The 16,356-nt window shown below is 48.6% G+C and overlaps 6 protein-coding genes across 6 annotated transcripts; 2 read left to right on the top strand and 4 right to left on the bottom strand.

Moving 5' to 3' along the window:
* Positions 1 to 1,502: 1,502 nt before the first annotated feature.
* ASPSYDRAFT_179825 (uncharacterized protein) lies at positions 1,503 to 2,469 on the top strand (the record flags this gene model as incomplete). The annotated part of the gene is made up of 5 exons (XM_040843490.1): positions 1,503 to 1,548; positions 1,630 to 1,702; positions 1,765 to 1,889; positions 1,950 to 2,129; positions 2,205 to 2,469. 5 exons carry the CDS (start codon positions 1,503 to 1,505, stop codon positions 2,384 to 2,386), a joined length of 606 nt encoding a protein of 201 aa, XP_040701080.1. The 3' UTR covers positions 2,387 to 2,469.
* Positions 2,470 to 3,199: 730 nt separating this feature from the next.
* Positions 3,200 to 4,971, bottom strand: ASPSYDRAFT_1179254 (uncharacterized protein; the record flags this gene model as incomplete). The annotated part of the gene is made up of 1 exon (XM_040840341.1): positions 3,200 to 4,971. Exon 1 carries the CDS (start codon positions 4,949 to 4,951, stop codon positions 3,200 to 3,202), a length of 1,752 nt encoding a protein of 583 aa, XP_040701079.1. The 5' UTR covers positions 4,952 to 4,971.
* Positions 4,972 to 5,442: 471 nt separating this feature from the next.
* On the bottom strand, positions 5,443 to 5,601 carry ASPSYDRAFT_118767 (uncharacterized protein; the record flags this gene model as incomplete). Its single annotated transcript, XM_040840393.1, has 1 exon — positions 5,443 to 5,601. A coding segment is annotated over one exon (159 nt), but the record flags the coding sequence as incomplete, so codon positions are not given.
* A 216-nt stretch (positions 5,602 to 5,817) lies between these two features.
* Positions 5,818 to 6,558, bottom strand: ASPSYDRAFT_1179252 (uncharacterized protein). The gene is made up of 3 exons (XM_040840340.1): positions 6,481 to 6,558; positions 6,300 to 6,425; positions 5,818 to 6,231 (listed from the first exon to the last, which is right to left on the bottom strand). Exons 1-3 carry the CDS (start codon positions 6,482 to 6,484, stop codon positions 6,101 to 6,103), a joined length of 261 nt encoding a protein of 86 aa, XP_040701077.1. The 5' UTR covers positions 6,485 to 6,558; the 3' UTR covers positions 5,818 to 6,100.
* Positions 6,559 to 9,146: 2,588 nt separating this feature from the next.
* ASPSYDRAFT_32443 (uncharacterized protein) lies at positions 9,147 to 9,841 on the bottom strand (the record flags this gene model as incomplete). The annotated part of the gene is made up of 3 exons (XM_040844981.1): positions 9,147 to 9,248; positions 9,310 to 9,647; positions 9,697 to 9,841. The coding sequence occupies 3 exons, from the start codon at positions 9,839 to 9,841 to the stop codon at positions 9,147 to 9,149; spliced, it is 585 nt and encodes a 194-aa protein (XP_040701076.1).
* Positions 9,842 to 10,707: 866 nt separating this feature from the next.
* On the top strand, positions 10,708 to 11,916 carry ASPSYDRAFT_133331 (uncharacterized protein; the record flags this gene model as incomplete). Its single annotated transcript, XM_040840631.1, has 2 exons — positions 10,708 to 11,264; positions 11,336 to 11,916. 2 exons carry the CDS (start codon positions 10,708 to 10,710, stop codon positions 11,778 to 11,780), a joined length of 1,002 nt encoding a protein of 333 aa, XP_040701075.1. The 3' UTR covers positions 11,781 to 11,916.
* Between the last annotated feature and the right edge of the window lie 4,440 nt (positions 11,917 to 16,356).

Here is a 16,356-nt window from a genome sequence, read left to right as displayed (position 1 = left end):
AAGACCTCGACAGTATTTTTACAGTACGCATCTGGCTATATCTTCATATTACCGCGTACCCTAATAGGCTTGTAGCTATCTATATCTTTGTTTCTTGCAACAAATCAGACCGCATTGCTAACCGCGTATGATTCATGCTAGACATGAAGTTTCATTGACTTTATGTCTCCATTCACGAGGTAGAGGCATGCATAATCGAGCTTCCATACATTTCAGAGGTTTATATCGTACGGGTAAATCTCAATAACCGGCCCTAAATCGCCGCCTTGGCTCGCCTGATGACTTCAACACTCGGTGGAAACAAGAGTTTATCGAAAATAAGAGACAGCCTAAAGGACAAGCTGGAAAGTTATAAGTTACTAACGGCCCTGCAGATCCTGGATAATAAGGAAAGGGTACTAGAAATGTATTCTAGTGAGTAGAACTGGATTAAAAATATCAAGGACTATTTCCCTATATTAACAGAGGTACTACTATATAGGGTGAAGGTCTCACCGCTCCTTAAGAGAGTAGAAATAGGATACGTTATAAAAATACCAGCTAACAATTTATATTATATATTAGATAAATAAATATTTTATAGCAAGAAGGCCTGCAGAAGTTAGCACCTATCTACTATAGATATATAAAAGACCATGCCTCCTCTTGCTCGGTAGTTGCTAGATCCTTGGCATCGCCTGGTGCGTTATATGGTATCGGGCCCGCCGCCGAAGTTCCGACGCAATCCCCCCAAACCATATTCACCGCCCGCTGTGATCCGATGAGGGATGCAGAAGAAAGTGGCACAGTGGGGATACAGGCGTAGTTGTCATAGTAATCTAGCCATGCTGAGAATGTCTTTCGTTACGCTCTTGACAAATAGACAGGGTATGGCCTATACCCTGCCTTTTCAGGCCACTTTAGCACAATAAGGGATTACTCTGTAGATACGTATACTGTATAACGGATAGTGTCCGAAGCATTCCAGCGCTCTCCACAAAGCCACCTTACAGGTGGAGAATATAGATATCGTGGTGTTCGGCTCGCAAAGGTAAGAGGGGGAGGCCGGGGTTCCGACGGGGGGATAGCACAAGCTTCTATGCCGGTGGAGCACTTCGCTCTGTGCTTACAAAACAAAGACTTCGTTCCATGTCTTCTTTGTCGACAATGAATACACCAGACACACTTGACTTCATACTTTTCCCTGAGCTTGAGCCATCCAAGCCATGCCATCCCCCTTACGAGTCGCCGTCCTCGGCCCCAAAGGCCAATGCGGTCAATGCGTCGTCGGCGAACTGCTTGCACGGGGCCACACAGTCGTCGGGATATCGCGCTCGCCACCGAAGAGCTGGCCGACACCAGGAGAATACAGTGCAGCTGCCTGCGATTTCGGCAACGTCGCTGCGCTCAGTACCATCCTAAGCGAGGGAAGCTTCGATGCCGTGGTCTCTGCGTTTGCGCCGCCTTTGTCGGACTTTAAGATGGTGTATCAACTGGGGGTCGAGGGACATGGCAATATCAAGATGGCGATTCTCAGGTCGAGCTATCGGGGGCGTTTTGTTATTATTGGTATGGTGTCGATAAGTTTTTTATTTCTTCCCGGTTTAGTTTTATGGAGATCAGGCTAACGAGAGGCATGCTGGGATCTAGGTGGCGCGGGCTCCTTGTATTCCAAGAGCAAAGGGCACCTATGTGATGATGAGGGGTTTGCATTCAAGCACTGGTCTTTGCCAACCTTATTTCTTTTTATAGGGTAGCCAGTCACTAACAGTTCGCCAACTATAGGTACGCATGGCCTGACGTGCATCTCGACTATATGGCGACCCGGATGTTCGACCACGGCCAGCGCGGATTCGGAACATTCATCAGGCTATTCAAATGGGCGCGAGGCAATGTGCAGATTCCAGGCTGTAATTGACACACCACGCTCCATGACTTCTTACCTTCGGAATCCGGCTGACAGATTCTAGGGTTTTCGTGGCTCTTCAGACCGTTCGCAAACTTGGTCCTAAGCAAGGCGCGGAAATTCCTCACGGATCCAACAGCCACAGGGCTGATCCTGTGCTCCCGCGCAGCGCTGACAATGTGGGAGGGCGTTCGAGAAACAAGTTGGAGCTTTCTATCGCCGCCGTGGCAGTTGCGTGAGAAAGGTGAGTGAGCGTTCATAGCACAGTTTGAAAACAATGTCTGTCCACAAAGTTCCAAGTTGATAAACGGCAAAATAGGCATAAGAACGGGCAAGTACGAAGCGTTTGTGGATGACGGTACTGGCTCTGCTCAGCCGGGGATTGAGAATGGGATATACAATGAGGATATGGCGGTTGCTATTGTTGACGAAGTGGAGAATAATGCGTTGAATCATAAGCACTGGACGTGTACGGGGCCGATTGGGCTGAAGGAGTGGTGAGCGGGGGTTTTATGACTAGGCATAGAGACTGGTCTCAGCTGGCGTGTGATTTGACTTGGGTCCTGTATCTATTTGAGCCATGTCCTCCTTGGTTCTGCATGAGGTTACGTTGCACTGTTCGTCTATGCTAATAGAGTGCTCGCGGTCCAATCGAGTCATGTAGTTCACTTGGTCATCTCACACGTATTGTTGAAGGAGCAGAGGAGAACCCTCGAACTAGTTCTCAATCGCAGGAGATTAGCAATATTTAGGATAGACAGGCCGTCTGCACGTCTACCCATGTGTACATGGCACAGTAAAGGGCTGTGATTCATCCCCCATCCGCGGCCGTCTTTCCTTGAAGGGTTCCCCAAGGGACCCAGGTGAAACAGCATACACACTGACAGTTTGGTAAGTAATTCAGGAGTGGATTATCCTACTACTTCTGCAGAGTTTATTATACCACTGAATCTTTAATTTTATACTGTGGCTGACCGCGGTAAAATTCCCACTCCAAGTAGTCTTACGCCGGAAGCAAACACATTATTCACCCACGTTCCATCTCCCATCTGGCCTTCTGGGCCTAGACTGTGGAGACTGAGCTCCGATCTTGAGATTGACTGCGGCGTGGCCAATTTCGGAATCGTCGGCCGTCAGATAATTGATCCCCTAGCAACTACGTGGGGAAGTGGGCAATATCTGCTGCACCAGAAGATGGTGATGACAATGATATTCCAGAGCTTAGGGCGCCTTAATATCGCTTATGGATTGCACGAATAATTAATCAACAAAGAAGCAACGGACCCTTCCGGACTGCCGAGCACTACGTGATAATCACCCTGAACCAAAGGCAAAATCCCNCAGGGCAGATAGAATAGTCGCAAACCGCCTAATAATCCTCCAATGCCCAGCATGCTGCAACAAGTCAATGATGGAAAAGAAACTAAGCTTCAGCGACAGAAGGCCATTGTTATCAAGGGCACCACTCGCACAGACCAGCGTCTCGCGGTTAATCCCCATGGACGCGAATTCCGGAAAGCCAAAGTCAACGCCGAGCCTTGCTGGGGGCTCAAATCCGTTACATGGTGGTGCAAAACGGATGTAACAAAATAAAGCCAATCCAGCCCAAAACAAGGCGCGGGGGATATGGAGAGCAGGCTCCGATGTGATGTTCCTCGCCTCCACGTGTCTTTTGATGACGATTGCATGCAGGACGCAGCGCTGTCCATGTGCGGAACTGGCCCACGCCGTAACAGTTGTGAGTTCATCGGTGGTCAATTTGGTGCCGTCTCGGCCGACGGCGCGTTCCAGGAGATCGAAGTCGGCAAGGGCCTCCATGTATATGAGGCATTGAAGGACACGGAGCTGGAGGGATTCTTGCTCTGCCTGGGCACTTTGGGTATGTACCTTCAGCGAGGGCGAACTCAGCAAGTGATGATGGAGGTCTGTGAATAATTCGTGAATATCCTCGATCTTGATCTTCATCTCCGCACTTTCTTGGTGGCAACTTTGACGAAGAAGAAGCACTTGAGAGCTAATACTTTCCATAGCGGCGTACACCGTCAAACTGCTAGACTCCGGCACGTACGAAGACAATAGAAGCCCTTTGAATGGGCTTTTAGAAAAGTTAGTCCGGAGTAAATTAGCTGGTTGTCGCTTCAACTCCTCGCGGTAGATTTCATTCCAGTCCCGCGCGTTGGAGGCCGCGAAGGCCCGTTCAGAACAGGCAAATGGGAGTTTATATGCCTCCCAACTTTGAATGGGCTCATGGTGCAGGGTCCCTCCGAGCTCTGCATCCATAATAAACAGACCGTGCGCTACGCGGACAATTTCCTCGTTGCGCGCCCAATCGTGCCAGAGCTTCGTAAGCTCATAATCATCAACGGCGGAATCGATCTGGGAATGAGTGATGTCTTGGTGGCGTGAATATAGGCGCAGATAGCGTAACCATGCTATGGGGGCCCCGTGAAAGGCATCCACGGTTAACAAGAGATCAGGGCTTCCGGAGAGCAGGCCGAATAACTGTGATATGGCTGCGCTTTGGATTGCAATGGTCAACTCTCTCCTTCCTCGAGCCAGGAGCTGTTCCCAATTGTGTAGCGTGGCCTTGTGAACTCGCTCGAAGAGATAAGTCCCCTGTTGAAGGCTTTGCTCTGACCCCGTGAAGAGCCCGCCTATTGCACACATGGCAATCACCAGGTCGGCGTTTTCTCGACAGGGTTGGAAGGTGGGCGCATGGACCAAGGGAAATATGGGATTCACTTTGGCCAAATAGAGACGGAGCCCGACGTTCAAAAGGTCGGTTGGAAGAACGGTCGGCTCATATGTATGTATACAAAGGCGACTCCACATACTCTGGCGCTGGTCTTCACTGATTGTAGTGATTGAAGTCTCGGGCGATAGAATCTCCGCGGGCTGTTCATAGTTCTGGTTGTCTGGGATTGTAATAGCCTGCGGTGGCTCTTCGGCAATAGTCGTGAACCACAAGCGTTGCACGCTCTGGACTTGAGATAGCTTAGGGCTCAAAGGCTCGGAGGGGGTGGTCTGAAAAAGCTGATGAGTCTGCTGAAAAGAAGGGAGATCCATGGGTTAGATCTCCTCTCGCAGCCCGGCATCTATATGCCGAGGAGCATCAAAGCCGCTCAAATCAAACCAGTTTAGCCCGATCTCGTCTATGAGGATGCTGGTCGGGACCCCTCCCGCCTGAAGTGACTCGTCGCGCGCGACAGGAGTCGGTCCCGTCCATGTTTGGCGGGTTGCATAATGGTGCAAATCGGCCATTTCCAACGTGAGGACTAGGATTAGTATTAGCCGATGTTGGCGTGGGCACTCCTACATCACCTGAAACACCAACACCAGGAGTGATGGCTTCCTGTACGCCAGGAGAAGTATGTATGACAGAGTCCGATATGGCAGATGTTCCATTTGGGGCCGTATCGGCGGGTCCCCCCCCGGTAGTGCGCTTCTCTGGGGGTTGGCACTTCACGTCCCGGCGATGCCGGATCAAGATATCCCTTGGCCCTGCATTAGCGTTTCTGTCTTGTTGCTACATCGGCCCGATACTGGGTTACCACATACTGTCGACCGTATCGATTCCCGCAGTCTGGGCATGCGTAAGGCTTCTCCTTCGTATGTGACCGGATATGGCGCACTAGATGTTCATTCTTCGAGAAACTGGACTTGCAGATGCGGCATTGAAACGGCCTTGTTTGTGTAAGTCGGGGACTTTGCGGCATGGTGATCGGAGCATTGAGCACCTGGCAAATTCTTCAGGCAGGACAACGGACGGTAGGACTTGGTGTCTTAAACGTGACGGAATTCCGGGACGACTAGGTATGCACCTCCCTCCCCGCATCGGAACACTGGCCAATAGGTTTACACTGTTGACTCGTAGAAAGTAAGTCGAGCACCGAGTCTGTACAGGCCAGACTAGTGGCTACCTTGCTTGAACGGTATGTATAATATTCGTATTATTTGAGGGCCAAGGGCATATCAAAATTATGGTTAAACGACGCGAGACCCAAATATATGCAATATACCATGGTGATCTAGGTCGTCGGGGAATACAAATGAATACTCCGTACGGCAGTTTATCCAACAGCAGAGAGCCTCGTCGAACACGTAATGTCAAAGCGAGAATCACTGTTCATCCCAATTGGCCCGGTGCATGTCCAATGCTTTTGGTTGAGCCTGTTATTTTCAATCACATCCGTGATAGCCATCGCCATGTCCTCATTATAGATTTCCCCCATGATCAGGACTACCCGAAAGCATAGAATCAGGCCAGTCGTGTCCCGATGGGTCAAAGCCTTTTTTCTCAGGCCGCAAGAGCCAGGCGGCAGAGGGCCTAAAGAGCCACGAAAACCCTGTCAATACAAAAAGAAAGGCTGTCATTTGCTCGAAGTCGGTAAGAACCAGATGGCGTATAACTTACAGCCGGGTTTTTTCACGCTTCCCTCTTGCCCGCTTGGATAGACAGATGAATATGGCGAATGCTTACTGACCATGGTCGAACATGCGAGTAGACATATAATCCAGATGGACATCCGGCCATGCATACCTGAGATTAGTGAGCTGTTTGAACAGGGCAATACAGCCACAGGAGATTCTCGCACTCATCAATGCTTGAAGCAAAAGTCATCATCGTTGCATTGTTGGTTGCTGTTCTTGTAATAGAGTGATCCGGCACCGCCTGCGTTTTATGAGGGTGAAGAACCACGCTAAAAATCATCTCCAGCGGAATGTGGATTTCAGAATTGCCATTTTCATGTTGCCGTGGCCTTGGACACTGACGTTCTCCACGGCTTTCAGCACTGCTTTTGAGGGTCGTCCCTCTGAATTTACCCCGTCGGCAGGAAGCTCGGCCCCGCATTCCCCGCTGTGTCGCCCGCAGGATCCCCACGTCCGGAATTGTATAGACCTACGGCTTGGCGTGGTGTCGTTGGGTTATACCACTCGTCCTACCATCTATGATATAGGCCACAAAATCGTGCATTTACATTTTAGCAGATGATGCCCTATAAAGCATGCTCTATATATCTTATTATTAACCTGAGAGTCAGTTAATAAAACCTCTATAGTAAGCTGTAAATATATATTTTAATTTCCTTTAGCAATCTCAAAAGTTGTCCTACAGCCATGTCAATCAGGTGTACTCCTCATGGACTGTCGCGAACCCATCTAGTGCCTCAGACCTAAAGCAAACTAAAACACCTGGTATATAGCTAATATTAGACTATTCCTTGTAGGGATGAATAGATCTTTGTCAAGCTTCTTTTAATTTCTAGGTGCTTAATCTTCCCTGTCATGTTTGCCCAAACCTTCTAGCCACCTCGACAAGCATAGAATAAGCAAACCTTTACCGTGTAGACAGCCGTAAGCAGGGGTCTCACTATGACGGGCGTCTCTCTTTGACGGACGTCTTCTTACGAGACGCTTCTTAGATTAGCCAGCTAGTTAATAATACTTCTTATATGCTATGTCTCTGGAACATGTACCCAGTTTTAAGAGTCAGGCCATAAGAACTGAACCAACATGGAGAAATTGATGCAGAAAGGCTCTTTTATAATGGACGCCTTCTTGACACAGCTAAGTCCATTTTCTCGACTGTTGTCTATATACACTTGACTGCTTTGCTGGCCATGCACAGTAGAAACCCAGCAGAGCATTGCCTTGGTCCCTGAGCACTTTTTTTTCTGAGAAAATCTCTCCGTCATCGGCCATAGTGAAAAGCAGGTGGAAGCAGTGGAAAGGTGGCAAGCGACGTTTAAAGAATCCGTCCGCCCTACGAAAATATTATCAGTGCTAATTTCATCACACCGATAATTTTAGCTTTGGTAAATATTAGAGCATACTAATATTAAGATATTCATAATATTAAGCTGGGATAATATTAGACAGAGTCAAATTTATCGCATTTATAATATTAAGACGCGATAATATTATTTGACCCTAAAATTATCGTATTTATAATATTAGGCGGCAGTAACTTTTACCCAGTGATAATTTTATCCTTGTTCGGTGTTATCACGGATTTAAGATGCTGTCCCTTCGAGACTGAAAATACTAGTAAAGGATCCAGGACGGCGGCAAGGAAACCAATTTCATTGGAGGGCGCTAGATTCCGTGGACAGTACAAAAAGCGGTTAGTGTTTACAGAAAAGAGAAAAACGTCTTTTAGCCACCGAGTTCAAAAGTGTGGCCTCCAGAAGTGTAGCCATCGGGGCTAAAGGTTTGGTCTGCACATATGTATAGAGTAGCATTTTGAACCTGTTTTGAAATATAAATCCTAGCAATCCATTAAAGGATTCTACGAATAATTAATTAAATAATAAAGATAACTATTAATTACTTTTAAAGTTAAATATATCTTTTAGGTTCTCTATTCTAATTGTTCTCCCGGGGTCAGGATAAGAGGTCAAGGGATGCATATTTTAGGGGAAAGTGTACTCAATAATGCTGTTGGGATTGAAGAACTGGCAGAGAGAGAAATGCTTTAAACATTTGGCAGTTCTGAAGTTGGCCATGGTGATAAAAGGAAGAGCGTGTGTTAATCATAACTGCAGCAACCGGACTGGGCCGGTGATCTCTGCATGGGATTTGAGGGGGCCATTAACAGTAGTAATGGGCATCTCCGAAGGCCGATGTCCTTGTGGGGATTTAAGGCTGGGGCGAGGCTGGGGCTTGTCTGGGAGGGAAAGTCGAACCGCAACCCCAGCTCAGCTCACCCGTGGAGATCATGCATGGGAATCTGGGGAAAAAACTAATGGCCAGTTGGAATAGTTGGAGAATAACCCGTATTCTGTCCCTGTACGGGCCACGATACCCAGCATGGGGACCCCGCTTTTCCTCGCCTGGAGCAGCAGACCATGACTTTCTGGCCAAGGAGTTGGAGTTCTGCCAGACTGCCAAGATGTGTCATTCTACTGATTTGGGAGTTTACAAGGGGACTTTCACGCAGCATGGGACTTCCTTTGGTTAGTTAGTGTGCAGCACGCCATACCCCCAAGGTGACGGGGCGTATAAATTTATTATTATTATTTTAAATCCGACTCTGTCAAGACTGAATGGAGGAAATGACTGAATGTTCAAATATCAAGATAAACCACTGCAGGTATCTAAGTCATGAATAGGTCTAGCTGTACAGACCTTTGCCAAATCACCCCTCCTATACCACATCGACATTTATCGTTAGAATGTCGATTCCACTGGTTTTCACTAAGGAACTCTCACTCTTTCAAGTGGTCTGATCAAATAGGCTGACTTGAGATGATGAATTTGCTTAAGCAACCTCGCCCTTCTTCACAAGGGCGTGGTATGTGTTGTAGTCTCGGGTTGCGGGATTGTACGTCGGACCCGCGTTCGTAGCAACCCAGCAAGGTGGCTGAAAATAGATAGTAAGCACATGAGGCATATGAAAACTCTCTCGCGCGGCGATGACTTACATTGGCCACATTGAAAGCCCATTCGATACCCAGGCAGTTATCGTCTCCCGTGCACTCATTCTCCAGACATTGTGCTGGTGACGAGTATCCAGGGACCGTCCTGTGCGTTACGCCCGTCATCGACTGGTAGCAACGTCGCTCGTATTCGATCCCATCAATTTCTAGAAGAGATGCATGGCAGCCTTTTAGACAAAGCCCCTTCCACCTTTCGCCATTGCAGCGAGGGTGAGAGCTACCCGGGCCCTTTCGCCTTTGGTTGCCTTTGTCCTCACCCTTGGATGCTCCAGGCTTCAAGTGAGGAGGAACGGTTCCAGGGACAGTCTTGCAATTGTACTGGCCTATTTCTTGGTCAGAGACTAGCATCGTTTAATGTTTCAAAGAACTCACCATCACCAACGGAACAATCAAATGTTCCCATATCAGTGGCAAATTTGGTTGGCAAGCATGACTTGATGTTATCACAGAAGCCTGCGCCCAGAACATAGCCCGGAGCAAAGAGCAAGGCAAGAGCAGCACTGCCAGAGAAACGCATTGTTGGGGAATGAGTTGGTTGAAATCTGACTTTGGAAGAGTATAAGATCTCGAATGTCTGATTATGGCTCACTCCCGAATACAGACCAGGCTTCTTATACCATTTGAGAGCTGCTGGCTCGACTCTGTCGTCATATCTGAAGAGTCCCAAAGTCTTCTATTACTGACTCTTCGATCTTCTGACTTTTTCCTTCGGGGTTACCGATAACCTGGCAATCCGTTCAGCTTTCCGCGGTGGAGTATGTCCATGGCTGGGAAAAAAAAGCATATGCCATACGCCGTCCCATGCAAGAAGAAGATCTGTGCACAGTGTCTGTGGAAGACCCATCGACGAACCGTTCAGACACAATCATCCCAGCCATGTACGTCAACTTGCTTCGGGTGATAAGAGAGGCGAGATATTGGTGCGTCGATCGTGGGCTTGAGCGCTCCATAAGCTGGGGTTGCTCAGCTACTCCACGCAGTCTCGGAAGACTTTCCTTGACCACGAGATGCCAATTTTTGTCCATTGACTAAATTCGCATCTCGTAGATTGACCCACGCTTGAGACTGCCAGGGAATAGTTTCGAGGCCCGAAGGAAGAGCTGACTTTGTTGTGGACACAGGCCGCGTTCCATGACGCCACAGATGCACATTGATATCATCGAAAACATGCCGCGGAGAAGACCCAGAATGAAGTCGTAAGCTGAATCTATTGAGTTCTTTGGGATCCGCCTGCAGATCTAGTCAGAAAAACGAGAACAGCCATCAATCAACCAGAGGTATAAAAGCTAAGAGTGCCAGACGAACAAACCGCACTCATCCATCAAGTGCTCCTAAGCTCTGGACCCTTTTTTTATTGAGATTTACTGAATTTCAAGATTCGTTATGCCGTCCCAATTCTTTGGACCTTTGATTGCTGGAGTTGCTCTGGCACTTAAAGTTGCTGCTGCAAGCGAGGGCGCATCTGACCTCCAGGCCTCATGCGCCACGACCATCAACTGCGAAACCACGCGGACAGAAACATCAACTCTGCCGCCGCAGATATTAACGACCACTTTGCCTCCAGCGGATCCATCAACAGTGACTTGGACTACCACAAGCACCGAGACCACTACGACTTCGGCGCCTGGACAGCCACCAGCTGTGATCAAGACCTCGACAAAGACCGTACCAGGAAAGACTACCACAGAAACCACCACAGAAACCACCACAGAAACCACCACAGAAACCACCACTGAAACCACCACTGAAACCACCACTGAAACCAGGACCACTTCGGTCCCTGGAGTCCCACCAACCTCGTGCCCACCCACTCGGACAACAGAAACCAGGACCACCACGACAACGGCAATCCCAACCCCTACTGGCTGCCCTCCATGCGAGCCTTGTGCTCCCTGCGAGGACTGCCCTCCTTGCCCCACCGAACCAGAGTACGAAGACAGGTACGAAGACAAACCATTCCTTCAACTTAGATAACCCACAGACACTAACACGATCTAATTCCCCTCAACAGTGAGCCTGAAGGCGGCTGTACCGAGACAGTAGAAGACTGGAAAGATCTCCGACTGGAGTGGAACTCCGACTTCTCCAAGCCAGGCCAACCGGAGCCGATCATGCTCTCGACCTCCTACGACTTCCCCACTACTCTCGAGATCACCGACGACTTGGTCTCCGGTGAGAAATACACGGTGTATCTGGGAACGGAGAAGCTTGGAATGACATCCGAGCCGGACCCCGCCACCGTCGGATCGGACACGTGTGGCCAGGACGCTGAGAAATGCATTGAGGAGGGATACTCTTATGGATCTTTTCAGATCCCAGAGGGTAATCAGTTCATTTCCATCATGTGGGAGGATGCGGACCAAGAGGCTAGCTTCGGTAGCGGGCAGTACCGGTTCTCGAGGGAGACGGACTGTGACGAGGATGACGAGTATGAAGAGCACAGGGTATGGCTTTGAGGAAACACTGAGTGCGAACAATGATGCTCGGAAAGGTATATTCAGCTGTGGATTTCGGCTAGAGAGGATTTCTTTTCCTCTTCGCAGGAAAATGAGGAAGTTTAGTGTTGATAGTAATATTATTCATTCGTTTGTCACTCAATGGTCAAGTCATTTCATAAAAAGTTCCCATGTTTAAAGCTGCATCCAGTTCACGATTATCCACAGATAGGGTAATATTTGTCGCGGACAGGGCGCTAAGACAGGGCCTGTCCGTGGATAAAGACCCTATTTTTACAACCATGATCCTACTACTTCAGAATTATCAGGTCCAGCGCATTGATCGTGCAAGGTTTCCGTCATTCATGGCTTCAGCCCGAGAGCCGACCGCCATGATCCTGGTGGACTCCCAACCTCTTTGATTGACACCCACCGGTACCCACGTAATTGCATCTTCCTTCGTCGGAAGACAGCTGCGCGGAGACCCACATTTTGAGATCAATTTTCCCCATGAACTGAGTGACCGCTGCACGTTCCCCGCCTTTCATGCACTGGCTTACGGGAAAGCCTCGTCCCGGGTGGGATAGTTCTTCATGTACAATTTGACTTGCGAGGTCTTGATACATATGTTCGTTCTTGAGCTATTGTCAGTTGCAATTTCTGTGTTTTGGGGATGCCTGCCCCGTCCATGAGACTTGGAATAACCGCCCTTGTGGGGTACTTTCCACTCCGCGGAGACTGCGTCAATGGAGAAGAACATTTCCTCCGGATATCCGGAAGCTGGATTCAATCACATCAGGAAGGGTGTGAGAAGCTGCGACATCATTCCTTCAGCAGCGTCCTGGGTACTAGCTAGCAATCCTTCCTCTAGATTTGCTGAGCCAAGCGGGGACTTCTCCCGCTTGTGAAAGCGACCGTCTTCAGCTGCTGCGAACCCTGCTTGACTGACAGCTGACTGGACCCATTGATCACCTGCGAGATTGACCAGTTGCAGAAAGACTTTGCGAAGTAATGGTCGCTCCTGCGGCTGGAGTACCAAGGAATCTTGCTTTTACAGGCAAGATTCCAAGCAGGCTTTGAGCAGATGTTCATTCAGAAACCTGATGTTGCGCTAGGGTTGTTCATCTGCAGATCGTGAGTTGATGAGCCAGTTGCATTCTCCACATGTGCCAAGCCACAAAGATTCTTCATTTTGACACTCGAGCCGAGCCTTCAGACCCACTCATCATGATCGGCAAACAGATGGAGACAGGAGATTTCCTTCGCTCATGCAAACCCCCTCATAAAATGCATGTTGACATCACCTCCCAGAACTATGAGCTGAGCTGACCCTCTAGACCCATGCATAGATAATGGCAAGCTGAACCCCGGAAATGAACTCTTCAGAACCGATATCCGTGCCGACATCATACTCAGCAAAGTTTCGATTCATACACAAAGAGTCCGAGGTAAGTGCAAAAGGTAATCCTAAGCTGTCCAAGAACCTCCTCGGCCCCTCGCGGCTTAGGAGGGAGACAGTCTCCAGAAGGCAATCCTCAATCCATCTATCAACGTCGTATACGACGTATCGGGAGGGCAGCACCAAGATACCCGGGAGGCAGAATCGGTTGAAACAAAAGCAAGCCCGGGTTTAAGGCAGTCAACCTCATGGCGAACCCGGACCAGCCAGTTGCTTGGAGGACGGCGCCACATTCTCTAATGTATAGGGTCGCCCGTGTTCCGGCGAATCCTACTAAAAATACAGTTGCTCATTTCTCCCTCCTTGCGTACTTTTCCTTGTTCCGTGTTCTTTCCATCCCCCCGTCCTGAATCCACCCTTGTTGCGCCGGACACCGGTCGCATTCAATTCCGCGGGTCTATCTCTGATAGATTCTATCTTCTAATCATCTCCATTCCTCGATGATAGCCGGGATTTCTGATTTCTTAATTCTTCCAGTCCTATTCTCGCTTCTTATTGCGCGGACGGTAACTAAAAATATAGTACCTGATTCCCCTTCTTGATATACTTTTCCTTATTATGCCTTCTTACCCTGCTTGGAATCCTCCCTGACCGACGGGCAGTGACTTTTTAACCACGGGTAAGATTTAGAATTAATCTATCTTACTTATAGTTAAAATTCCTGCCTGACTTATAGATCTGGTCCCTGAACTGGATCCAAGCACTACCTAGGGTAGCTAGATCAACCAGAACTTAAGATTATATTTATATCCTACCTAGAGAGCAATAAATATATATACCTATATATCAAGAAACCTATATTTACCAAGAACCATGAACTGACAGGCTCTTTATAACTATATATATAGCTACTCAGTATTACTGAATAAGACTCGAAGAATTAATAAATCTTAACCTCTTTATTAAACTCCATCCTCTTCCATGCCAGGATTAGTTCTTTCTACTCTAGTAACTAGTGTCCCTATCCTACCCAGCCTGTCTAACCTGTATTAAAGACAAGTCCCAAGCCCAGCTAATTAAATCTAATCCCTTACCATCACCCGCCTAAGTCTGGTAGTTATTCTATTATCCTTTAAATCACTCTGTCTTCTCCAAGCACCTCCATCTATTCCTTCAAGTAACCTATCAGTTATGTTCTCTATCCTATCCTATCTTCTAGAATATAATATTATAATCTATATCCCCTGCGGGTTTGCTATCCCAGCCAAGAACCTTCAGCACTATCTTCGCGATTACCATGCTATCAGTGATATCACCATACAGCAGGAGATTATTACCTCTCTTCTATTTCTAGATCTCCAGCCCAAGCAGGACTACCAGGACTTTACTCCTCTAGAGCTAAATATCCTATAGATTAAAGGCCTGCCAGTCTTCCCCGGTTACCAGTATCACCATTGCAGCTATCTCACCCGTCACCCGCCCAGCATGCGCCAATACTAGTACTGGGAATATCACCCGACCGGGGTCCCCTATCTTATTACCTCCATTCAGCTACAGACCTGGTTTACTAAATTTAAACTGGATCTAATACTAGATGGTTCACAGCCCGTAACCTGCCCAACCATTACCTTCCAGTAGTCTTCCTCCATGACTACCTGTGATACCTACACCCTCCAAGAAGAGCCCGGCCTGACCCTGGCTGGATACTGACTCTGATCCAGGTAACTAGTTACCCAGTCTCCATCCTACCCGCTGCCGGCAGTTGCTGCGAACCCGGGAGTAGCATGATACATTCCTATATAAGAGTCCTCCAAGCATTCCATTATCTGATTACGCGCGGACAGCCCTCTATAAGAAGGCATGTATAGACCTATTTCTTATATAGCTAGAGGATGACCCAGCCTGCTGGTCCACCAGTACCTAACCCTATCTACCGACCCTGCTGTCCCCTATACTGCTGACCGCGCCCTATCACGACATCTTCTACTTCCATCTGTACTACCACCGCGCTGATAACACCACCCCGTGGCTCAACCGGACTGGATAGGGCCTGTACCTGGACAGCTAATATCTGCAGACGCTAGTAAAGGCCACCCAGCCACCCGGTACTCGCCAAGGGCATCCTAGAATACAAGCCTACTAGACTAGACCAGGGCCAGGTATCTATCCTGAGCAGGCCGACTGCTCCTGCTACTATAACTAGATCCTTTAGCTAATCCTGGACGTGTTCAAGAACACCATAGACCACGCTATTGCCACACTATCCACCACGCCCGCCATTATCAGTTAGATCTTTCATAGCCTGCATGTTGAGAAGCTCCAGAGCTCCCCCCTTAAGGTACTCTTTCCTATTACTATCTAGAAATACAAGCATACGTGGCGGAGCTTTCTCTGCTAGATCTTCCAGAGCATGCTATTGCAGTAGGATCAACAGTAGACCCTTCTGGGCATGCCTCTGGACCTATAGCAGACCCGGATTATAGAGCATGTCTGGATAACCCTAGAGATATATCTTCTCTACCTGACCGAGCAGTTCTTCCACCTAGACCGGCTGCCCGAGCTCAGCCAACCCTTCACCAGCATCAGACTGCCTATCCTAACCTACCAGCAACAGGGTACTTACTTAATACACTCAAAGTAGTATTACTATATACTACCACCAGCCAGCTGTCTAGCCTCCAAGCAGCCGCGTCCCTTCCGGCAGAACTATCTAATCCTAACCTCTATCACCCTCTCTCCTTCCTAAGCCAGCTACTGTACTAACCAGACCCCAGGCAGCTGCCCGCACTAGCTTAAGATCTAGATCCCGCTGGCCGCTCTCTCTGCTAACCGCGCCCCTCCACGCTGCCTCTACTCCCTAGGCCTTGGTGGGTTGCACGTACGCCGGAGTTCTTCGCGCCCGGATTGGCTGCTGGGCTGCCCGCGACCTGGTGGTGCTCCACTTCCTGGACAGGACTAGCTTACTTTTAATTAATAAAATCTATCAGATCACGCTCTCTCTCTCTCTCTCTTTCACTCAGGGGTACTTTTGACCAGGAACACACGGCACGCGACTAGATTGCTTATATATTTCATTCACGTGTTATGGCCAGGGGACTGGTTTCTGCTGATATTCCCAGGTTCTTAACATATCCCGAGCTGAGGTTCCAACCTGGATCTTTGACAGGTTTATAGTAAACAAGATAATTACTTCTAGAT

The sequence above is a fragment of the Aspergillus sydowii genome (assembly GCF_001890705.1).
Source record: "Aspergillus sydowii CBS 593.65 unplaced genomic scaffold ASPSYscaffold_7, whole genome shotgun sequence".
Taxonomy (NCBI): domain Eukaryota; kingdom Fungi; phylum Ascomycota; class Eurotiomycetes; order Eurotiales; family Aspergillaceae; genus Aspergillus; species Aspergillus sydowii.
The sequence above is the reverse complement of the archived record's forward strand: the minus strand, read 5'-3'. Positions and strand labels throughout refer to the sequence as shown.

Bases quoted from the DNA above. Each gene is read 5' to 3' on its own strand.
- ASPSYDRAFT_1179252 (XM_040840340.1), bottom strand. The intron at 6,232-6,299 runs GTAAGTTATACG...TTGTATTGACAG, and splicing joins AAGCGTGAAAAAACCCGGCT to GGTTTTCGTGGCTCTTTAGG.